We start from the raw sequence: 25,464 nt of genomic DNA, 5'->3' as shown, positions 1-25,464 counted from the left end.
AAGACAGTCTTCAGACGAAGAATAAAAAAAAGTAAAAAATAAGGAAAAACCCACAATCTTCAGATGAGTTTCACTTAGGAATATGGTTGAAAAGTCCTTAATAAAATGCATGACAGTGGTAATCACCTGTATGCTACAGAATTAAGACTGAAAGTAGTTTATTCCAATAAGGCGGTGATTGTACTTTTACATCTAAGGAGATTAGAAAACCACAGGATTCCCTTCATAGATGAAGAAAAGCATTTGAGAAAATAACAACTACTGTGATACTCAGTAAAATAGGAGTAAATGGATACTTCCTTAACATGGGGAAAAAAGTCATCTATGCCTAAAACTCAGCATTGTGCTTAATGGTAAAACACTATGAACATTCCCAATAAAGTCAGGAACAGACAATGTACACATTACCAATACTATGTTTATTGCCTATTAACAATATGTTATACTGTGGTACCAGCCACCACCATTAGACAAGAGAAAGAAATTAGAAATATACAAAATTGGAAAGGAGCCAAAACAGTCACTGTTTACAGACTTTATGATTGTATAACTTGAAAATCCAACAGAATCAACCTGAAAACTGCAATTAATAAGGAATTAATATTTTAAGGTAGTTGGTCCAAAGAAAAATGTAGAAATTAGTAGCTTTCATGGAAGTAAACAATATTACTGAACTTACAGTGGAAGAAAAGACTCCACTTAAATAGCAATAGCAATAGCAGTAAAAAAGATAGAATACATTGGAATAAATTGATGTATATGAGATCTATATGAAATAAACCTTGCAACACTTTCAGATGCAAAAGAAGACTTGAGCCAATTAAAAGACATACCATATTCTTTGATACGATGACTTGACTTCATGGAGAGATCAGTTCTAAGTAAAGGTATACCTACAGTTATAATTGTCATTGAAAAATTACCAACAAATTTTCATTTGAAACTAGACAGGTTGATGCTAAAATCCAATTAGAAGACTAGTCAGACAAAATTAGCCAGGAAAAGTGAATTAAAAAGAGAAATGAGAGGAGACTAGTTATACCAGATATTAAAATATAAAATTCTACTTCTAAATAAAAACACCATGATTCCATACATGAATAGATAGAACAAAGACAGAGTACAAAATAGAAATAGACTCAAATATATTTGTGAATTTAGTATATTAATGGTTCTAAACCAATCAGGAGAAGTTGGGAACAACTACCTAGACATTTAGCAACCAAAAGTTAATACCAGGATAAATTCCAGATGGATCAGATTAGACTCGAAAAGTATAAAATGAAATGTAAAAGTCTAGAAGAAAATTTGGAGGAATTCTTTATAAAGCTGAAATGAGGAAGGTCTTTCTAATTCTGACTTAAAATCCAGAAGCCATTAAGAAAAAATGATGAGTTCATCATAAAAACATGATAAAGTCCATATTACAAATTGGGGAAAACAATTGAAACTTATTCACAGCCAAAAGGCTAATTTACCTTATTTAAAAAGAAATCCTAGAAATTAATGGAAAAAAACACCCAACAGAATAACACGCAAAAGATGAGGACAGAAATTTAGCAGATGAGGAAGTACAAATAAATGGCTCTTTAAAAAATTACTTCCCTTCATTCAATATAAAATAAATGCAAATTAAAATTATGCTGAGATTTTCCAGGTTGGCAGAAATCTCAAAGTTTAGTAACATGCTTTGTTGGCACACCTGGGGGAAATAGATGCTCATATGGTGCTTTGAGAGTACAGAGTGGTACAGTCCTTGTGTAGGGCAATTTAGCAGTAGAGGCCAAGATTGCAAAGCCATGCACCCTTTCATCCAGCTCTTCTGTTTTTGGGAATTTAGTCTGTGAATATAGTAACATAATGCTAGCAATTACATATTTATGAGCCTTTTCATTTCTGCATTGCTTGTAACAGTAAAAGAACAGAAACAGAATGTCCAGGGCTGGTTAAATAAATAAAACTACATCTGTATGGCAAAGTCCTATGCAGCTGTATATATATATAAAAGGTGTGTGTTATTTACTGATATGGAAATACCTCTTAAGAAAAATGGATATGGTAATAATAAGGTATGAAACTGTGCGTAGTATGTTTTTTGTGTTAAAAGGGAGAAAGTAAAAGTAAACATTTGAGTTTATTTATGCATAGGGAACTCTGAAAAGATTCATAAGAAATAAAGAGCAGTTGGGCATATGTTTAGGGGAGTGAGTGGTAGGGTGCAAACTGGGCAGCTGGGCTTTCCTCTCACCTTTTATTTTTTTAATCATGTGAATGTATTAAATTTTCAGAAAATTTAATTTAAATAACTGAGGAGACATCATGATTTTATAATTACAGCCAAGTAGTCTGATTCTTATTTTTAATATTGTATCGACCTTTTTTTTTTAAGCTGCAGAACCCTTTGTTCAAACTCAATCCTATGTAGAAGCCAGGTTGGTCAAGGATCTGGCTCATCTAAGCAGAGCGAGGGGCTCAGAGCAGGACCTCTGCCTCTCCTTCCTTTCTCCTCCTGGGGAGCAGCCGTGAGGACATCTGTACCAAACCTCTAATTCTGTACCTCAGGCCCAAGTCAGAGCTAAAAAAGACTGAAAAAATTTCTACGTTTAAATGGGGGAGGCTCTCTCATTTGGTAGCACATTATAATGAATATAACCAGCCCTGCGGATTATATTTATAAATGTTATTGTGGCTGAAAGGGGTCGTTTAGGGAGGTTAATGTTAATTGAAAGGCAGCTAGAGGATAATCTAGGGACTGTATATAGTGATTTTAGTGATAGATGAGGATGGTGGTTAATATAAATACAAGAATGATCTACTATAAGCTGTTAAGAATATTGTAATGCATGGAAAAATACAACTAATATAACATTTACTATAGTTAACAGTAATTTTGTAATGTTTTTGTAGCAAAGGCAAAGAAGGTTCCATATCAATGTTAAAGGTCGAAAAAAAATACGGGGTTTAGTTTTATGAGATATGAGTGTGAATGAGCATCTTTTCCTTTCATTTTCTTTATTAACAGGGAGATCTTGGTCTTGTCATATAACCAGTCTGTGCTCATTTATGTGTCTTTCTGAACACTTGAGAGATAATTGAGTTTGTATTTAGGATTAAATGAGGTGAATGCGTTGGACAGAATTTTTTAGAGTAATGCTTCCATAATTTGTTAAGCTGCCGTTGTCAGTTATTTTATTTTTTAATTGAAATAAAGTTTACATTAAAAAAAAAATTGGAGAAGCCAACAAATTACGGTCCTGAGGTTAAATCTGGCCTGCCACTAGTTTTCCTGTCTTTTTGGAACACAGCCGTGTTTGTTCCTTTACGTAGTGTTTATGGTTGCTTTGTGCTACAGTGGCACAGTAGAGTGGTTGTGACAGACCCCATTGCCTGCAAAGCCTGAAATGCTTACTGTCTGGCTCTTTATAGATAAGGTTTTGTTGCCCTTGTGTTTGAATTGTTTTCTTTTCCATGATTATTGACTGGGATGTTAGTTTTTTCATTTAAACCTTTAGTTTAAAAAACAGGCTAACATAACAAATTTGTCTATTCAAGTCTTTTGCCTAATTTTTAATTAGGTTGTTTGACTTTTTATTTTTGAGTTGTAGGATTTCTTTATATATTCTGGATATTAAACCCTTATTGGGTATATGGTTTACAAGTATTTACTCCCATTGAGTAGTTTGTCTTTTCACTAAAGTTTTGAATTTTGAGGAGGTCCCATTTATCTATTTTTTCTTTCATTGCTTGTGCTTTGGGTGTAAAGTCTAAGAAACCATTGCCTAATACAAGATCCTGAAGATGCTTCCCTGCGTTTTCTTCTAGGAGCTTTATAGTCCTGGTGATCATATTTTAGGCTTTGATCCATTTTGAGTTAATTTTTGCATATGGTGTGAGATAAGGGTCCTCCTTCATTCTTTTGCATATGGATATCCAGTTCTCTGAGGACCATTTTTTGAAGAGACTATTCTTTCCCAGTTGAAAGGACTTGGCAGACTTGTCAAAAATTGGCCGTAGATGTGAAGATCTATTTTTTTTTTTTTAAGATTTATTTATTTATTTCTCTCCCCTCCCCCCACCCCGGTTGTCTGTTCTCTTTGTCTATTTGCTGCATCTTTTTCTTTGTCCGCTTCTGTGTTGTCAGCTCCCCGCCCCAGTTGTCTGTTCTCTTTGTCTTATTTGCTGTGTCGTCTTCTTTGTCCGCTTCTGTTGTCAGCGGCACGGAAATCTGTGTTTCTTTTTGTTGTGTCATCTTGTTGTGTCAGCTCTCCGTGTGTGCGGTGCCATTCTTGGGCAGGCTACACTTTCTTTCGCGCTCGGTGACTCTCCTGATGGGGTGCACTCCTTGCGCACGGGGCTCTCCTACACAGGGGACACCCCTGTGTGGCACTGCACTCCTTGCGCACATCAGCACTGTGCGTGGGCCAGCTGCACACGGGTCAAGGAGGCCCGGGGTTTGAACCGCGAACCTCCCATGTGGTAGATGGACGCCCTAACCACTGGGCCAAGTCCACTTCCCTCTGATCTATTTCTGAACTCTCCATTGGTCTATATGTATATTCTTGAACCGGTACCATGCTCTTTTGACCACTGTAGCTTTGTAATAAGCATTAAAGTTGGAAAGTGTGAGTCCTACAACTTCGTTCTACTATTACTACTATTTTTTTTTAAAGGAATTACCAGGGATTGAACCCAGGACCTCATACATGCAAAGCAGGCACTCAACCACTTAGCTACATCTATGCCCTATAATTCTTTTTCAAGATGATTTTGGCTCTTTGGGGGCTAGGGGTCTTACTTTTCAATTTCTCCCTGTTTTCTTCATTGAAATCTTTAATAAGATATTGAAAGAGCACAAAAAAGAAAGAATGACTTAGTCTGAGCTCTTTTTTCACTAGTGTTTTAATACCAGTGTCATTGATGGTGATTGTTGAGCATAGGAATACTAATGGCATTTTATTTAATATATTTTTGCTTTTTCAAATTTACTCGTATGTTTTAATAGCTTTGATTTATATGATTAGTAAGTGGTTAGGAAATTCTCATTTGCCCAATAATTGTGTTGTTCACTGCGTCCATCCCTGGAGTATATGAAAGGAAAAGAAAGTTCCTGTATTAAGGTTTTATATTACACATATATCTCTTAGTTATTTTACAACTTGAATATTTAAAATTTTAATATTGATTAAAAACCTCTGGTTTATCTTGTAAGCAGTTATTTGCTTATAAACATTAAGAAGTAATTTTGTTTTTTTGGTGAACGTATATATTTGTTTTTCTCAAATCCAGAGAGGCAAATTTATTTTCTAAAAGGGACCCTTTTTGAGAATGAAAGTGGGACAGTAGGTACTCTCTCAGACACTGTGGGACATACCACGATGTTTTACTTTTCTCTGTGAATTAGTGTCATGAGAAGTTGATCAACACCATGCATTTCATAAAGTGAGACATTGTTTAATGAGATATGGATAGATTCTAATTTACTATTTGAGGAGACTTATCATTTTTTTCCCTAATTTTTAATGTTAAATGTTAATGATCTTTTCAACAATATATCTTTCAGGAGTTTACCTTTGTGGCAGATTATGAGGTATCTTTTAATATAAAATAGCTCAGTGCCACCATTCTTTCAATATCTTCAGAATTTTCATAATGGTTTGAAAACATTAACTTTCTCATCTTATGTTTTGTTTTCCATAAATATTGAGTCTTAGCCCTATATTTTAGATTGTGATTAAAATACGAGGTAGGTAACTATGAACAATGGCTTTCTGATAACCGTTAGATAGGTTATTCCATCTAGGGGCTACCTAGATGAAAAAAATCATCTAGGCAGATGCACACAGTTTACCTTTCTGTAGGCAGATGCACAGAGTGTACCTTTCTTTTAGGAAAACTTGTCCAGTTTGTTGTGTTGCTTATTCTAGCTGTCACTATGGTTTCAGAAAAAGTTCGCCTTTTTTCCTAGGAAGTGTTCAGGAATAGAGTAAGAAATAATTTTAATATAGTAGGAAGCAATAAGAACAGAACAGAAATATAATGTATTTTAAAATATTAGTTTGGGATTATTTTCTGTGATCTATGGGAAAATAAAACGACTGGGTACTGTGTGTGTGTTGTCTTTTTCTTTTCTCTTTTTTAAAAAATTGTGTTAATTTCTAACACTTTGTCTTAATGAAGGGACTTACAACAAAGCATTGCCAGAGAACCTAGTGCTCCCTCCATCCCTACACCTGCCTACCAGTCTTCTCCAGCAGGGGGACAAGCGCCAACTCCTCCAACTCCAGCGCCAAGAACCATGCTGGTTAGTAAGGGAAGAAATGTAAAAATGGAGGATTTTACATTAGTGACAACTTGCTTACTGTGAAGGAGAAAATAAACTTTTACAAAGAAACAATTTGGTAGACACCATCTTCATCAGGTGACCAGCCTTTGCATCACTAACATTCATTGGCTCCTGTTTTGCAATATGAAGAACACGGCATCACTCATGAATTCTTGTCAAAGAAACGTTTAACCCGTATCTCATCAAGCCTTTAAAACTAACTTTCAGTTTACAGCAAATACAATGATAAAACAAGAAGATAAATGGTGATGTTAGGGTGCAGGTGGGCAAATCTAGAACATGGGATGTTCTTTAGGACAATTGGCTTAGTCTTTTCTAAAAGTGAATGTCCTAGAAGGGCAAAAAAATGGGTGCATGGGGTAGTATTCTAGATTAAAAGAGATTAAAGTGTCATAATAAATATAGTACAAGGACTTTGATTAGATCTTGGTTCATAAAAACAGCTATAAGCTTTTTTTGTGATAAACGGGGAAACTTGAACTTGCCATGGATATTTGCTGATATTGTTACTTTTCTTAGGGTGAAATTAGTATTGTGATTATGTAAGAAAATATCCTGCCGTATTTAGAGCTAGTGTCATTCTTATCCTTGATTATATCTGGTTATATAACCCACCGAGAGGGCGGGGACTCAACTCTGCAGGCCCTAACGACCTGGTTGAATCAAAGCCCTAATCTTGATTTAATCAAGATTATTTAATCAAATAAATGTACAGCCTTTAAATTTAAATCAGTCAAAGGGTATCATGCCCAGAGGAACAGACCAGTTTGTAAACAAAATCAAATCAATACCTCCTTTTTGAATTCTTAAATAATATCTGACTGCCACAGGTAGTAGTAAACTTCCCACCTCAGATATCCAGCCATTGGTGGTAGCAGTAATGTGCAGTGAATGAATAAATATTAGCCATCAGGAAAAGAACAGTGGTTATGGAGTATCCGCAACTGGCAGGTTATTCATCAACTTGCTGAATATTTGGTTAGACTTCTGAGTTTTTCATATGTCCTCACTTATTTTAGTTTATAGCAATTTGAGAGAAACATGAAACATTTGTAGTCAATGTTGACTTTCTCTTACAGCCTACAAAACCCCAGCCCCCAGCCCGGCCTCCACCTCCAGTGTTTCCAGCAAACCGAGCTCCTTCTGCTACCGCTCCGGCCGCAGTGGGGCCTGGCCCTACTGCCTCAGCACCATCGCAGACCCCTGGTGCCGGAGGTCCTCCCCAGGCCCAGGGACCTCCCTACCCTACCTACCCAGGATATCCCGGGTAAGGCTGCCGCGGTGTCTGTCCTGGTGACTTGGCTGGTGTTATTTCTAGCCCTGGTTAATCTTTTGAAAACAAGGCCACCCCTTTTCTAGAAGTGGCTGTGAATGATAGCCTACACTGCCAACTTATCCAGAATTAAAAATATTTTACATTCACTTATTTGAATAGTTCAATAGCCATTTCCCAGCCCCACCCCCATCTTAAAATACCAGGCATTTCACTACCTTTTAAGATGTGCCCCAAACTTTACTTAATATGTTCTGTCTTCCAAATCTTAGAACTTTGTAAATAGGAAATTTATGCACATTTCATTCAGTTCTAAATCTTGTGGATAGTTGAATATTTAGTCTTATTTCCTTCAACAATATTATTTTCTGGGTAGTACTAAACATTTTCTGAGCTTTCATTTTAATTAATAACAGGATAAGAATACTCTTCTCTAACAATGACCTCTGCTCTTCACTGTTCTCTAAATAAAGGAAAACAGCTTTCTTTTTTTTTGAAAATTGATTTTAGAGTAAGTGTGTTTCATTTTATGGTATTTGATTTACCAATCCATTTTTGTTGTTGTTCTCTTCTTTCCATCAGGTATTGCCAAATGCCCATGCCCATGGGCTATAATCCTTACGCTTACGGCCAGTATAACATGCCATACCCACCAGTGTATCACCAGAGCCCTGGACAGGCTCCGTATCCGGGACCCCAGCAGCCTTCATACCCCTACCCTCAGCCCCCGCAGCAGCCTTACTATCCACAGCAGTAATGTCTGCCCAGAAGCCCAGCGGGTTCAGTTCAAAGGGAGAGAAATACCAACCCTGCAATAAGTGTATTAAACTCTATGCTCTGGTTCATATGATGTTCTCTGCTGTACTGAATGCAGTGTATAATTTCTGTCTGTGGCTACGAGTGAAAAGCCATGCCCCAGTTTAATATTGGATTGCACACGTGAGAATTGCTGCTGTTGCAGTATAAAAACTAGGTCTAATAGAGTTTGAAATAAATTATACTATGTTCATAAAAGCTGAAAACGAGAAATTAAACCCACAATTGAAATGTTTGACGCTATTAAACTTCTTACATAAGATGTGGTTGGGATATCACATACTTATAATGATGGTTTAATTACTGATATAGTCAAGAAAACTAAGGTTTCTTTCCCTATTTGTTTATTGATTTGGTTTAATTTCTATTATGCTCTTTTGCATAAACAAGGCATTGTAAACCTTATAATTTAAAAATAAATTACTTAAGAACAGTTGTCAATTGTTATGTTTTGTCATTGATTCTCATTACTTTCTAATTTCTTTCCAGAATTAGTCTCTCATTTTGTATGTACATAAGTTTAAATGGATACTGTGTTTAAATGCATGAGTAGTGCAAGTCAATATTAGTCAAGTTCAAGGTCATTTTGTAGGAAAACCGGAAGAATAGTACAATAATTTATCTTTCATATGCTGATTAGTAAATTAATGTAGACATTTCTTTTGAAAAGTCTTATGATGTGGAAGAAACATACAATTGCTACCAAAGATTCTTCAAATAAATATACCCATTAGTATGTATACTTAATGTTTTTTTGTTTCTCCAAGAAATTGGTATAAATTCTGGTAATTTTTTCATTTTTTCTTTTTTTCTTTTTTTCCCCTCATGATCTGGTTAAAGCAAATACATGTCATTGGCAATACTGTCTAATGTGATGGAATTGTTTGAAGAAAATTTAGCTATATCCTTCTATTCCTTTCTTCCACCTGTCTTAACTTACTAACATTTAATGCACAATGTGTATGAGTAGATCTCAACCCTTTCACTTTTATGCTACTAAAAGATTGGACTATTTATAATTCAGGGAGCACGCAAAACAATTGTCGGGAGCATATGCTGATTCTGGAATAGGCTGTGCAGTTAACATTCATTGCTGCTGTTAAGATATCTAATCACTGTATAAACCTCAGTAAAAATAGTGATGACATGCATCATGGAATGAGAAAATTAGAAAGGAGTGAATTGTCTAACATCACAGTGGGATCTGTTCTTGTGAGGTTCATTTGTGAACACATTAGGGATGTGAACAGATTTCCAGTGATTCTCTTTATGTTTATTTTTTGAGTTTTAATGCTGACCTATTGCATTTTTGTTTAGTTTAAATGACATTGTCACTTGGTTCACTGTTTTCATCAACAGTTTGGGTTTATATTTTAAATGTTAGACTGAAGGTATGATTGTAAAAGGGAGTGAATTGGTTTAAAAATATGTGTATATTTTAAAAAATCTTATTTTGTTGTATGTAGAAAAACTTGAAGTCATGTTACTTCAATATAAAAGACCTTTGATAATGTGGAATATTGAAATTGATTTTAAGTCCAATAGTTAAATCTTGGCAAAAAGTGTTTTACATGTCATTGCTAAGTTTTAATGTGGATTCATCAAAGAATGACATAGGCTTGTTCGATTCTTATGTAAATGGCTTTTGCATTCTACATTTTTATTACTCTAGATATCATATCTAACATGAGATATTCAATGAGAGTTTGAGGTGTTCCAAATTGCTAGTTTATAATTCTTACTAATGCAGGGGAAAAAAAAAACCTGAAACAAAAACTGGCCTGAATATTCTCTTGGGGATAGAGGGCACTAAAGAAAAGGGTAGCTGCATCAGAAGGCCAAATGAGAAATTGTAAGAACATTTAGCCCATCTCCTCGAGAGCTGCAGGAAGATTGTTCAGAAACTCTAGGGAAGAGACTTCCTAGCCTCCTGTGGCAGCCTCTTCCAGCATACCTGACTTGCTCAACTCTGTTAGCAAAGCCTTTTTTTTGGTGCCGTGTCCCGTATCTATTGCCTCTTGTCAGTTCCCTCATCCCTTGGATAGCTGAGGATACTTTCTTTTGGTGGCTCGTGTCTAGGTACAAATAACCAAGTTTGTGCAACCTTTCATTGCTGGGGCCTATCTCCATAGGCCTGTCTAGTTTTAATAAGATGACTCATGGAAAGAAGCTTCCCTTATGTCTACTTTATATTCTAGTAAAGGAGAAGGAAACCCTCATCAGGATTGTTTTTGTTAACTAAACTTTTTCCTTTTTAATCCTTTTCTTAGCTTTCTTAAATACCCTGGAAGAGTTGTTATGGATCATATTTATTTAGAGGCAGGAGGAGGGTGTCATGTTGTTGTGGTATTTTGTGCCCATATTTTTTATTAGGGTTTTTAAATTATCTTTCTAAACTAAAGAAAGGAAACCATCTCCAGGCCATTTCTTTTGGGCTTTGGAATACTATTGTAAAATGGACTGTACTTCAAATAATGAAGCTCTGCATTGAGGACCTTGTCAGAAGTGGGGAAAAAACTTGTCCAGCTTCTCTTATTTCTTATGCCTAGTTGGAGACATAGGGCCTGACTTCTCATTCTGATGTAAGGTATTGATCTAAAGAGAGCTTCTGCTATGCCCCTTAGTTTTTTTGTTGCTGCAAACCAATCAATCATTGTGAAGTGTCCCCTGTATCCATAACCTCAACTTCTTTGCAATTTATAATCCCCCAATCTAAGTGGTTACAGAAAAAAAGAACAAGATTTCACAGAGCCTTTGTCCCTGACGTTCTGAACATCCAAGTCAGCCTTTCCAATCAAAACAGTTTTTAAAAATGTTTTCCATTAGAGCTTTACAGTTGGCAAAAGTGCTTTCTACACATTTTCTAATTTCATGAAAAACGTAAAATACAGTTTGTAAAATAGATTTCAGTTTGCTAATGGGGAAATGCTTTTTTTTTTGTGGTCAGTATTTCTCAAAGAATTTGTCTAGTTGTTGCTACAACCTAGTAGTATCTCATTTTTAAGACTTCTGCAATTATTGGTTGATTGACATTTCAGAAGTAGGAAAAAAAGTGCTAGAGTGTTACGATTGCTGACTTAAAAATAGACTTTAGAACTAAATGGTTGATTATAAGATTTACATGGAGGAGCAAAGAAGGAAAATTATATTTTTAAAGAAAAAGAGAATATTCAGGCTTTATTTCTGGTATGAAGTTTATATTTTTGAAAAAAATCCTATATTATCACACCAGAGATTTTAGATTCTTTTCTGGTTACAAGCATTGCTGGTAGTTGGATTATATTTTTATTGTATTCATTTCTCTTAGGGAGAGAATTGTAAAGAAACAAAAAGGTTCCAGATGAATGTATCCTAGAAATAAAAATTGAAAGATTCTTACTTCCTTGGAGTATGAATTCTTATTTAAGGTTTCCTAGTTTCCACAATTTCTTTGACAAATGGTGGGTTGGGAAATTAACAAAACACCCACTTTGACTATATGCATGGTGCATGTTGACTAGACTCGTGAAACAATGTTGTTTAAGTGTTTTCTTTTGTTTGTCAGCCCTATAATTTATGTGGATGAGCCATGTTTTTCTTTAGTTTTGATTTGCCCTGGTCCTTTCATATAAATCATTTCTTCTTAAGTGCCATTTTTGCAGGATTGGTTTAGGAACTGCCTTCAAACAGATCTGAACACCCAAGGGGATTAAAGAACTCGAGCCTGCACACCAGCGAGTGGCAGGCCACTGCGCTGCAGGCTCTTGCCAGTGTCTGCCTGCTGGCTAGTCTCTCCATTGTAGGTTACAAGGCCCTGGCACTCCATGCTGTCTCCTTACTGCTCGTCAGCTTTCCTGCCCGCACGGGACCCTGGCTTCTGTGAGTTCTGTGGCCCCTTTTGTCCTTCCTTTTTGCTTAAAGTTGTTCCATTTCCTTGCAACTAACAATAAGTGATAGAGGTCTGTTGGTTAAAGTCTCCTATTGCTGTTGTATTCCTTTGTCACTTTATCTTTCCTTTAACCTTTATACATTTTGAAGCCATGTGATTTGGATTCATGTCAGTTATGCCTTTATTGTAAATATTAAATGACCCTTTTCCTTTTCCATCTTGCAAGCTACTAATATCACCACCCTTTCATTTCGTTTTTGTAATAAATTGTCTAACTTATATTACATGTGCCTTAGTTTTAGATGTTTTAGGTTTAGTTATTTGACCAAGTCTGGCAGTGTGTGATCTATTAGGGAAGTTTAACGAATTTACAGTATTGTTAAAATGATAATTTTTATGATCTTTTGCTGTTTTGTTTGCTACAGATATTTTGTGCTTCTGTTTACCTGTTTTTCATTGCTTGGATTATGCTTTTGTTTTTTAAAAACTGTTTTTTAGTGATTTGAGACACTTGTGATTACTTAAAATTTTTGAAAGCATTAGTGCTCTGTTTTCTTCCTTCTCATCCTCAGCCAAATCTTCAGTCTTTTAAAATATACACAGTGTTTAGACCCATTATTATTATTATTTTTTGAGGTACCAGGGACCTCGTATGTGGGATTCCATCACTCAACCACTTAGCCACATCAGCTTCCCTGAGTTGGTTTTTTCATTTGTTTTACTTGCTGTTAAATGTTTTTGTTTTCAGGAGGCCCTGGGAACTGAACCCAGACCTCCCATGTGGGAGGTGGGAGCTCAACTGCTCGAGCCACATCTGCTCCTAGACTCATTTTAATGTGTTATTATTTTTACATTATGTGTCTTATCTTGATTATGATTTTGACTTTTGCAACTCTCACAATGGCCTCTGACCATTTAAGAGGTTTGGTCTCTCTCTCTCATATCCAGCTCTCAGCACCTCTAGCCTTATGGGCATCTCTGTTGCCAGTAAACACCAGTGATTCCAGAGAAGGGATTGCCAAAGGAACCAGTGTCCCCTTTCTCCACTGGATCCTGGAAGAAGCGGGGTGAAGAAGAACGGCCCTTCACCCTCCACTTGCTCACCACAGTAGACTTGGATGCATAATAGCATCCTTTTATAAACTAGTTTACTTTCTGAGTAGGTGATACATACAAATATCATAAAATTCAAAAGTTATAATTAAAAGGTATGTGGTAAAAAGTGTTCATCCTGCCCCTGTCCCTCTGTGACCCAATTCCCATCCTTAAAGACTGTCTCGCTACCTGTCCACACAGAGTTCGGGTTGTATTTAGGCTCACTGACTCCCAGAAGCAGGGATTTGTGACCCTCTGTGGAAGGGATGCCATGAACTGTGACAGTTGGCATCTAAAATAAAAATCTGCACTGGTCTTTTCTTTCAGGGAGACCAAGGCCCGCATTTTTAGCTGGCAATCTCAGTTAATTCCAAATTCAGCTACACCTGACTTTGTTAACAACACTAATGACATGGGTCGAATCATCACTAATGTCTAATCCCATTATGTTTTATGATTTTTCGTAATTATCCAAAGGTATACTATTTGACAATTTGCATTCACATTATTTAAAGAATTTTCCACAAGAACACATTCAACTGAATCATAGGAAATAGCTGCACCTAAGAGAGGGAACAGAGCATAACCACATTTAATTTTCTTTTGACATTGTGTAGGCAAGATAATGGTCTCCCAAAGATATTTACATTTTCATCTCTGGGACCTGTGAATATGGTAGGTTACATGGTAAAGAGGAATTAAGGATGCTAGGCAGTTGGTTTTAAAGAGGTTATCATGGATTATCTAGGTGGGCCAGATAATCCAGGTCCTTAGAAATGGACAAGGGAGGCAGAAGAGGAAGAAATGGAGATGGCAGTTGAGAAGGACTCGACCTCACATTGCTGACTCTGAAGGTGAAGGAAGGGGGCCACAAGCCAAGGGAAGCGGGCAGCCTTTAAGCACTGGGAAGAGCAAGGAAACAGATTCTCCCCTAGAGCCTCCAGAAAGAACCCAGTCCTGTTGACACCTTGATTTTAGCCCAGCAAGATCCACTTAGGACTTCTGGCTGCCAGAACTGTAAGGTAATAAATTTGTGTTGTTTCAAGCCACTGAAGTGTGGTCATTTATTAGAGCAGCAAGAGGAAATGAATAGATTGTTACTCAGTTTGGTTGATTAGCAAGTAATTTCCTTGCTTAGCTCCCTTGGTTATACTGAGTACACTGTGTATTCTATATCTCTAGCTTTTCTCATTGGCAGAAAGGGGATGTATGACATGGTGGTGACTCCACAAAGGACATTTAGTAGGCCCAGATGGCTCCATCATTTCCCCTTAATGAAACAATATTTGCTTTTTAAAGGAAGATTTACTTTCTTATTTCATATTTTGGTTTCTTAAAAAGGGTCTTTTGTTATTCCCTTTTTACCATTATATGGAGTTTGCAGAAGGGAAATACAATGCGGAAGTAAGTGAGTTGGAAGTTGGGAACTCTGTGAGGACGTTTTGCACTAAGAAGGCCCTTTATTTATTTTTTTTAAGATTATTTTCCTCCTCCCCCACCCCCACCCTGCTGGGGTTTTTTTTGCTGTCTGTGTCCATTCACTGTGTGATCTTCTGTATCTATTTCTCTCTCTCTCTCTCTCTCTCTCTCTCTCTCTCTCTCTCTCTCTCTCTCTCTTGTCTTCTCATCTTTCTCCTCTAGGATTCAGAGGGATTCGATCCTGGGGTCCTCTGATGTGGAAAGAGGTTCCCTGTCAGTTGGACCACCTCAGTTTCTGGTCTCTGCTGCACTTGCCTTTGACTTTCCCTTTCATCTCTCTTTTGTTGCATCATCAACTTGCTGTGTGGCTCACTTGCATGGGCACTGGATCACCATGTGGACACTGGCTCACCGCGTGGGCACTCGCATGGGCACTGGCTCGGGCACTGGCTCACTGCACTGGCACGCTTTCTCTTCTTTTTCACGAGGAGGTCCCAGGGATGGAACCTAGGTCCTCCCATATGGTAGGTGGAGATCTTATCACTTGAGCCACATCTGCTTCCCAGGAAGGCCCTTTAAAACTTAGACTAAAGTGTTGTGGGAGAGATTAATTTTTAGTTTTGAAAGAAGCTTTAGATTACATAAATGTAATAACGGGGAATTGCCATATACCCACCCTCTGCCCCCCTCACACTTTGCCCCATTAACAACATCTTTTAAAATTTTTGAATGCATATTGAAGCGCAGCTAATAACATGGTCTATAGTTTATAGTTTACACTTTGCACCACACAATTTTATAGATTTGACAAATGTATAATGGCCTGTATCCATCAGTGCAATATCATGCAGGACAATTGCAATGTCCCCAAAATGCCCCATGTTACACCTATTCTTCCCTCACCCTCCCCTTAGAACCTCTGGTAGCCACAACCTTTATATCAATATTATAAGTTCTTCCATTGCTAGAATAAGAAGTCTACTTTAGTTCATAGTTGCATTCCCCCCTTATGTTTGCTCATTCCTCAAACGTCTGGGATGGTGATGCCTGCTCTGTTTCTGATTGAGAGGGGGCTTAGATCCCACGGGGCAGATGGATGAAACTGTCTTGTTTTTGCAGTTGTAGATACTCGTTTTTTTGAGATGGGTTTTGTCCATCATCATCCTTTTGCTAGTTGTCCTGGGTGAGTCCAGTGAACTGGAGAGTAGGCGTTGCAACTCTGCTGAGATTCAGGGCTAACTGGAATATGAACGTCTGAAGATTTAAGTCTCTGGGACATATATTTAATGGTATAATGCTAATTATAGGTGCAAATAAAAGGGGCAGAAGAGCCATGTGTAGGGAAATTATAAATGAGTCTTAGTCTGTTACATTGCGGAGCATGTATGCCAAAGTAAGGCTCACTGACCTGGTGCTGAATTCCTGAGATTGTCTACCCTGCCTGTAGTGTCTAGATGTCTCTAGAGCCCTCACAAGCCCCTCTGTTTGAGGCAGTGTTTCCTGTGGCAGTCAGTGAGGTAAAATGCTAAGACTTGCATAAGCATAACCTCTGGAATGACTTCCTGACTCACTTTGAAATGTCTTAGCCATAAAAAGTCATTTCCTCCTTTTGGTCAAGGAGTTTTTCCAAAGGCATTGCTAATTGATGATGATGATAATCCCTTGGTGCCAGGGAGGCTTATCCTCAGGAGGCATGTCCCACGCCGGGGGGTGGGGGGGTGGGGGGGAGTGGAGAAGGTAGTGCATTTATATGCTGAGTTTGGCTTCGAGATTGGCCACATTTGAGCAAGAAGGAGGCTTTCAAGAGGTTACTCTTAGGCAATATATTATACTAGGCTAAGTTTCAGTTTCACAAGAATAAGGTCCCTAAGTACAACCATCAGTATCAAGGTCTGGCATATTGGTCTGTCCTTCTCTAGATATTGCCCATGTACTTGGGGGATTCTTCTTTGCTGTGTTAGAGAATGTAGTAGGACTTCCCAGGATGGGAATTCAATATTCTTTTGGTATTTTGTGGCTCTCCACCCACTAGACAACACTTCATGACCACTCGAACATATTCATATGCCATAGAGGCATGGCCCAGGTGTACCCCTTCCCACACATCCACCCATCACCAACACTCCACACTAGTGGTCCCCTACCAATCCCCTGCCATAGTTGTGATCCTTCTTTGATCCAAAACCTCCCCAAAAACAAAGCCAAAAAAATAAAAATAATAAGAAAATAGTAATAAAATACAAAAATAAAAAAACCATTTTTTCGTTGTGTCTTTCATCACCGTAAGAGCCGTATGTTTCCACAGTGTCTTATTTTTTTCACTTTATCTTCAAAGAATCTTTAGGTTACAGAAAAGTCACATAGAAAATATAGGGGAATTCCCATATATCCAAACCCCTCCTCCTCTCCCACTCTTCCCTATTAATATCTTACATGAATATGGTACATTTGTTAAAATTGATGTACAAATATTGAAGCATTGCTACGAACCATGGTCAATGGTTTACGTTTTGCACTGTACACTTTTGTAGGTTTTGACAAAATTAAAAATCCGTCATTGCAAGATCATGCAGAATATTTCCAATGCCCTAAAACATGCCCTATGTTCTATCTATTCTATTCTATCATCTCCCTCCCCTTGGAACTGATGGTAACCACTAAGTTTCAGTTTTTGAAGAATAAGTTTCAAAGTTACATGCAGTAATATTGAGGGCTTGACATATTGGTCTGTTTCATTAGGCACTGCCTATGTTCTTGAGAGAGTCTTGCCCTCTTAAGTGAGGACAGAGCAGAACTCCCCAGTATGGGAGTTTAACATTTTTTATTTATTGTTTGGGTCTCCACCCACTGAGATAACACAGCGACCAGATGAATATTTTCATATTCCACAGAAGCATGCCCCAGGTGCTCCCTATCCCACATATCCCCCCACGCCGATGCCCTGCACCAGTAACCCTCCCCTGCTGTACTCGCCGAAAGGACCTTCTCACCATTGTAGTTTTAACCAAAGTCCTGCAAAACCAGGAGTTCACCTGTTCCTTCAGCCGTCCCCCTGTTCCATGGATAGTCCAACCCAACCCCCCCACCACCAAACTCCCCTCACATTCCAGCACCATTGACCCCAATCATCACTGCACCACAACCCCCCCATCCACTGCCCAGCCACCCCCTCCCACCTTACACGTATGGCCCGTAGTGAGCATTGGCTCGCCACACTCTACTCCCTTTCTGTCTCCTGGTACCCTATCTTCCAGACTCTGTCTCTGTGAGTCTGCTCAGTTTGCTTAAGACTTATCAGTGAGGTCATGTAACAGTGGTCCTTCAGTGCCTGCCTTGCTTCACTCGACATAAAATCTTCAAGATTCATCCATGTTCTCCCGTGTGTTAATTCTGCATTCCTTCCTAAAGCTGGATAATATTCCATTGTATGTATATAGCACAATTTGCTTATGCAGTCATCTGTTGATGGGCACTTAGGTTGCTTCCACCTTTTGGCAGTAGTGTATAAGGCTGCCATGACCATTGGTGTCTTTACAGATGATCTTGCACAAAAGCCTTAAACATTAAAATTCAAGTTTTTCTCCAGTCAAAGGTTTATTTTTAGGAAAATGACCTGATAATGAATGAACCTTTTGAAATAAATGCTCAAGCCTTTATTAAGCTTAGAGAACTTATTACTTCTTTTCCATGTGTTTGTTGCCTATCTGGAAGTCATATTATGAATTCTGGATATCCTTATATGTATTTTTAAAAAGGTCTATTGTAAAAAATATATAACATAAAAATTTCCTTTTTAACTTCTAAGTGTACAACTCAGTAGCATTAGTTTCACGATGTTGTACTATGATCACCACTATTTCCAAAACTTGCCATCACCCCATCCATATATTTTTGTGTATATCCAGCACATAATAAATGTGCAATGGTGGTAGCCTCTGATTCTTATTTTAATCTTCAAACCTTTTCTAAATTCTGGGAGTGTTTCTTGAATTAGTCTTCGAATTCAGAATGTGTTTTCCTGTAGCATTCAGTCTGCCACACATTTTCAAATGTGGCCTTCACTTTTTATGTTTTGATGTAATCTTTACTGACCTCACATTCCCCTCTGCAGTCAGTAGCTGCTCCTTTTAAGTGATATCGGGGTAGCAGCTCTATTTTGCATAGTAGCGGCTTGCTGAACATCCACTACTTACCTATTAGTTCTAATCGTTATGCTGAATCGTTAATAATTTATTGACTTTTAAGAATCTTATGTAATTGGTATTATTTTCATTCTTACCCATTCTAAACAGAGGGGTCAGGCTAGCTGTAGAGAAGTTGAGCATCTTGTCTGAGGTCATATGGCTGTCAAGTAGCTGAGCTGAGGCTCAAGTCTCTATCAGCCTATTGCCTCGGATCCAAACCACTCTGATGACAAACATCTTCCTCCTGGGTGCTGCTGCTGTAAAAATAGTTAAAAATTACATTTATGGAGTGCTCGTCATGTCCCAGGTCCTCGCCTAAGCATTTTAAATTCATTAACTCATTGTAACCAGGCAGCCACCTGCAGGGTGGTGCTGATCTCATTCCCTTTTTACAGGGAGGGAAATGGCACTGAGGGGTTGAGTACCAGGGACTGGCAAGTGATGGAACTGAGATCTCACTGAGATGGTAAGTTAGAGGTTCTGAGGCTTCTCCTGTTCCTTGGAGTTTTTAATTTTTAGGAGGACATTTGCCCTCATTCTCCCCATCTTTCCATCCTCCATCCATTTCTTTTCTCCCCAGTCATTCAGAACAACTCTTCTTAGAGAACCGAAGTTACGTAGCAAACCTCTGCCCTGAAAACTGGAGAGAGGTGGGTCCAGAGATTCAGTTTGCTGGGAGGAAATGCCCAGGAGCAAAAGTGGTTACCAGCCAGTTTGAGAAGGAACACTTAAACTGTGAATTGCTGGAGGCTCAGTGTGGACTGGCTTGAGAGCTAAAAACTCCGGGGACACCTAGCTAAAAGGGACCCCCCTCTTGTGAGTTTTAGCTCCTGGAGCTCACTGGGTTTTCCCTGTGAAGTCAGATGCTTCTGGCAGGAGAAAGGGAATGGTCAGCATTTTGGAATGCACCCAGAGCTTTCTCTTCTTCCTTCTCTTCAGTGTATCGAGGCGAGCCGTCAAGGGAAACGACTTTACCAAAGCCTTATCTGATCTGGGTTAGGGCAGTTAGCAAATCCAGCTCCCTCTAACCCTTCTGTCCCATATAAGGGAGAAAAAGGAGAAACTGAGAGAAACTTTTCTGAAGGTCACATTGAGGGACTCTGGCTCACCAGAAAAACAAAACAAAGCAAAACAAAAAACCAAAAAAACAAACCCCAGATAATCATAATATACTTCCCCTCCCCAATTCCTTACTAGCACAACAAGGCTCCAGGGTAACCCCAGTGGATTACAGCTGAGAGAGCTGAAGAACAGACTCCATTTGAGAAGGCATTTCTAGGGAAATCCAAAGACAATAGAGGACACAAAAATAAGAACACTAGAGGAATCTGAAGCCTCTGACACCTGCAGCTCTAGTAGATATTAAACACAGCCTAAGTCCTAGTCAGACAAAGTCTCACACTAAAGGCTTACCTCAGTTCCTGTTACCTGATGCATCATGTCTGACACACAACAGAAAATGACACGGCATGCTAATGGGTTCAATGCAATACCAATCAAAATCCCTGCAAGTTATTCCGTGGATATCGACAAACTGATTTAAAGTTTAAATGGAAAGGCAAAACTCTGATATCCAATTTCAACACTTATTATAAAGCTACAATAATCAAGAACAGACAAATTGGCGAAAGAATGACAAAATAGATCAATGAAACAGAATAGAGAGCTCAGAAGTAGACCCACAAATAAAGTCAGTTCTTTGACAATGCAGTAAAGGTCTTCCAGTGGAGAAAGGACAGCCTTTTCAACAAATGGTGCTGAAAAATGGGGCATCCATATGCAAAAAAAGTGAAATCTAAACACGGACTCTAGCTTTCATAAAAGTTAAATAAAAGTGGACCATAGAACTAAATGTAGAATGCAAAACTGTAAAACTTGTAGAAGATAATAGAATATCTAGGTGACCTTGGGTTTGGCAATGAGTTTTTAGGTATGGCACCAACAGTATGATTTATGAAAGAAAAAAATTGATGTTAGATTTCATTAAAATTAAAAACTTCTGTGAAAGACACTGTGAGGAGAATGAAAAAAAAGCCACAGGCTGGGAGAAAATGCTGGCAAAATACATAACTGATAAGGAACTTGCGCCTGAAATATACAAAGAACTCTTAAAACTTAAGAAAACCAAATAACAATTTAAAAATGGTGAAAGCTGCCTCACCAAAGAAGATATACTAATGGCAAATAAGCATATTAAAAGATGCTCAACATTGTAGGTCATTAGGGGATTGTGATTTAAAACAACAATGAGAAGCCACTGCACACCTATTGGAATGGCTCAAATGCCAAACACTGATGCTGGCTAGGCCATAGGGCACCAGGATCTCTCAGTCATTGCTGGGGAAGCAGAATGGTGCAGCCACTTTGAAAGACAGTCTGACAGCTTCTTATAAAGTTAAACAGTGGCTTACGCATTCCAGCAATACTGCTGTGAGGTATTTAGCCACATGAGTTAAAAACTCCTGTCCACACAAAAACCTGCACACAAATGATTTTAGCAGCTTTATTCACAATTGCAACCAAGATGTCCCTCATAAGGGAATGGATAAACAAACTGCAGTGCATCCACAAAATGGAATGTTATTTAGTGGTAAAAAGAAAAGAATTATCAGCCTATGAAATGATGTGGAAGAACTTTGCGTATTTGCTTAAGTGAAAGAAACCAATCTGAAAAAGCTGATCATATACTTATGATTCCAAGTATATGACATTCCACAAGAGGCAAAACTATAGAGATAGAAAAATATCAATGGTTGGGGTAGTGGTGGTGGGGAAGGGATGAATAGGCATTTTTAGGGGAATGAAACTATTCTGTTATGCTGCTGTGAAGGTAGAAATGACTATGCGTTTGTGAACGCCTTTAAAACTATACAACACTGTATTAGTTTGCCAGCTGTTAAAACAAGGATCATACAGTGGGTTGGCTTAAACAACAGGAATTTTTTTGGCTCATGGTTTTGAGATAAGGAGAAGTCAAAACTGAGTCAGCAAGGTGATGCTGTCTGCCTAAAGACTGTGGTGCTGGGGCTGGCTGTTGGTAATCCATGGCTCCTGGGTTTTTTGTCTCCTGGCATACACATGGCAGTGTCTTCTCCTTTCTGCTCTGGGGTCCGTTCACTTCTGGCTTCCACTTTTCCCTATAGCTTTTTCCTTCTCTCTCTCTATGAATTTCATTCTGCTTATTAAGGGCTCCAGTGATCTGATTTAAATCCCAACCTGATTCTTGGCCACACTTTAACTACAAATAACATCTTCAAAACCTGGAGGAATGAATTGAATTTAAGAACATTGTTTTTCTGGGGTACATAATTTAACCTTCCACAAACAAGAAGACTGCACTCTAAGGTAAACTATGGGCTTTAATTTATAGTAATGTATTGATATTGGTTCTTCAGTTGTAAAAAAAGTACCACACTAATGTCAGATGTTGATAATAGGGTGGAACTGTGAGCAAAGAGGAGGTATATGGTAACTATATACTTTCTGCTCAATTTTCTGTAAACCTAAAACTGCTGTAAAAAATAATCTATTTTAAAAAGTATTTATTGAGACAACTTATTCTTCTAGGTGCTGGAGCTACAACCATACCCTCAAGGAATCTATATTCTAGGAGGAGAGAGGGAAATAGAAAGGTTTGAGGGTGAATACTATATTCAGATGTGAATTTGTGGGTGACTGTTCTTGGCTCTCACCCTGTCTTCAGCTCCAGCCATGTAGCTAAATCCTCTGCAGGGTCTCCTCTGGGGTTGATTCTGGGATTGTGGGGAGCAGAAGCTGGAGTCTCTTGGGACCAAGAGTCAAAGGAAGTGTAAAAACTCAGAAGGGATGGCTTTTAAAAAGAAATATATATTTAATATATTTTTATTATTATCTATGTATCTATGTATTATTGTATCTATGTATCTATATATTACATTAAAAAATATAGGGGATTCCGATATGCCACACGCCCCCCCCACTCCTCCCACATCAACAACCTCTTTCACAGGAGGATTGCATCCAGTATCCATGTGGAATCTAAACCCCCTCTTGACATAGATGTGGAATGGACACAACCAAGCCAAGGTCCACAGGAAGGAGGAATACAGTAAGGATCAGAGTGGACTAAATGATATTCTATTCATGAACTATTGTGGTTAATAATCGAGAAAATGTGGCATTGGTGTGGAAAAAGTGGCCATGGTGGCTGCTGGGTGCGGGGAAGGGGAGGGAGAGAAGAGATGTGGAGGCATTCTTGGGACTTGGAGTTGTCCTGGGTGGTGCCCCAGGGACAATTGCTGGATGTTGTATGTCCTCCCACGGCCCACTGGATGGAACATGGGAAAGTGTGGGCTATGGTGTGGAACACGGGACATGGGGTGCAGCGATGCCCAGAGATGTACTCACCAGATGCAATGGATGTGACATGATGATGGGGGAGAGTGTTATTGGGGGGGGGAGTGGTGGGGGCAAATGGGGACCTCATATATATATATATTTTTAATGTAATATCTTTTAAAAAAATGAATAAATTGAGTAGAATTTGGAAAAAAAAAAAAACCTCTTTCATCATTGTGGCACATTCATTGCATTTGGTGAATACATTTTGGAGCACTGCTGCACCGCATGGATTATAGTTTATATTGTAGTTTATATTCTCTCCCAGTCCGTTCAGTGGGTTATGGCAGGATATATAATGTCCTGCTTCTGTCCCTGCAATAACATTCAGGACAGCACAGGGGATCCCAGCATTCCCAGAGGAGGCTGTGCTCTAAACACAGCAGGAAACCAGTGGACCTGCCGTTCAAGGAGGGACCCTCAGGCTGGGCAGTGCCAGGACCTGGCACCACCTTGGGTGTTTGTGTGGGGAGCCAGTAATTAAGGAGAGTGAACTCGTCACCCTGTGGGACGAGCTTCCGAGTCAGAAACTCATTAACTCAACAAAATAAAGATGGCTATTTCTGGTGGACCTGGGTTATTGTACTTCAAGTACCAGCCACCCACTGCATTTGGGACATCTCTGGGCTGGCGAAGGATGTTTATGCACTCGCAGGCTGATGACAACACCATGCTTGCATTCATTTTGACAGATGAGCGGCGTCTGCATTGGAGAATTGCTGAGCACAAACGAAGGGGCTCTCGGAAGGCTCTCTTGGGTGTGGGAGGAACTTAGTTTGAAAGGGGAGGTAGAAGCTTTCAGCCATGGGTCAGATTTGGGGGTCTGCAGGATGGAGAGGAGGTAAAAGCAGGCCTATTTACAGCGTTGTGATTTACTTTTCCCGTTCCCAGGAGAATGTCCCCTGTGCTTCAAAGATGATTTTTAAAAATTTGTACTTTTTTTTTTGTCTTAATTTTTTAAATGTTACATTAAAAAAATATGAGGTCCTCATATACCCCCCACCCCCCTCACCCCACTCCTCCCCCCATAACAACAACCTCCTCCATCATCATGAGACATTCATTGCATTTAGTGAATACATCTCTGAGCACCGCTGCACCTCATGGTCAGTGGTCCACACCATAGCCCACTCTCTCCCACAGTCCACCCAGTGGGCCATGGCAGGACATACAATGTCTGGTAATTGTCCCTGCAGCACCACCCAGGACAACTCCAAGTCCCGAAAACGCCCCCACATCACATCTCTTCCTCCCACTTCCTACCCCCAGCAGCCACCATGGCCACTTTCTCCACACCAATGCCACATTTTCTTCACTTACTAATCACAATAGTTCATGAATAGAATATCAGTAAGTCCACTCTAATCCATACTCTATTCCTCCATCCTGTGGACCTTAGAATGGTTTGTCCACTCCACATCTAGATCAAGAGGGGGCTTAGATTCCACATGGATGATGGATGCAATGCTTGTGTCCACTCCACATCTATATCAAGAGGGGGCTTAGATTCCACATGGATGCTGGATGCAATCCTCCTGCTTTCAGTTGTAGGCAGTCTTGGCTCCCTGGTGTGGTGGTTGACCTTCTTCACCTCCATGTTAGCTGGCCAGGGTAAGTCCTATAAACCAGAGTGTAGGAGCTGCAAGTCTGTTGAGGCTCAGGGCCTGGCTGTCACATGGACAGTCCAGAGATTCAGGTTCCCTGGGTATACACTAAACCCCAGCACCAACTACAGTAAATATTTTTTAAAGGCCTCCATTTAGGACTCCAAATTTCTTAAAACAATCCTAATGGACAGGCAGGTGCTTGCGTCCTGGCATTCAAGACTATTCTTAAATGGCCCAGCCTGGCCCTGCCACGTGTGGCCTGGCCAGAGGGGCTGCCCCTGTCGTGGGAACCTGTGTGTTTTGGGGGATGACACTCCCATTTGTCCCACGCAGGAGGATCTTTGAGACTTGTTGGGGCCCATTTCTGAGACGCAGCAGATTTGAGGCCAAGTAATTGCAAGTGAGATACCCTAAGGGTAAGCCTCCCTTAGAACCGAGGCACTTCAGAGGCCGAGGCCGGCTTGGCAGAGCTCCAGAACATT

The 25,464-nt window shown here is 39.1% G+C and overlaps 1 protein-coding gene across 2 annotated transcripts in view; it reads left to right on the top strand.

Annotated features, from left to right (window-relative positions):
- The window catches only part of PDCD6IP (programmed cell death 6 interacting protein), an 87,585-nt gene extending 75,775 nt beyond the window's left edge, over nucleotides 1-11,810 (top strand). For both annotated transcript variants that reach the window (XM_004471133.4, XM_004471134.4), the window contains exons 16-18: nucleotides 6,178-6,301; nucleotides 7,423-7,610; nucleotides 8,199-11,810. In XM_004471133.4, coding sequence (XP_004471190.2) covers nucleotides 6,178-6,301; nucleotides 7,423-7,610; nucleotides 8,199-8,373 — 487 coding nt within the window. In that variant the 3' untranslated portion in view covers nucleotides 8,374-11,810. The remainder of the gene's footprint in view (nucleotides 1-6,177; nucleotides 6,302-7,422; nucleotides 7,611-8,198) is intronic.
- Nucleotides 11,811-25,464: the final 13,654 nt, after the last annotated feature.

This window comes from Dasypus novemcinctus, chromosome 31, assembly GCF_030445035.2.
Source record: "Dasypus novemcinctus isolate mDasNov1 chromosome 31, mDasNov1.1.hap2, whole genome shotgun sequence".
Lineage (NCBI taxonomy): Eukaryota > Metazoa > Chordata > Mammalia > Cingulata > Dasypodidae > Dasypus > Dasypus novemcinctus.
The sequence above is the reverse complement of the archived record's forward strand: the minus strand, read 5'-3'. Positions and strand labels throughout refer to the sequence as shown.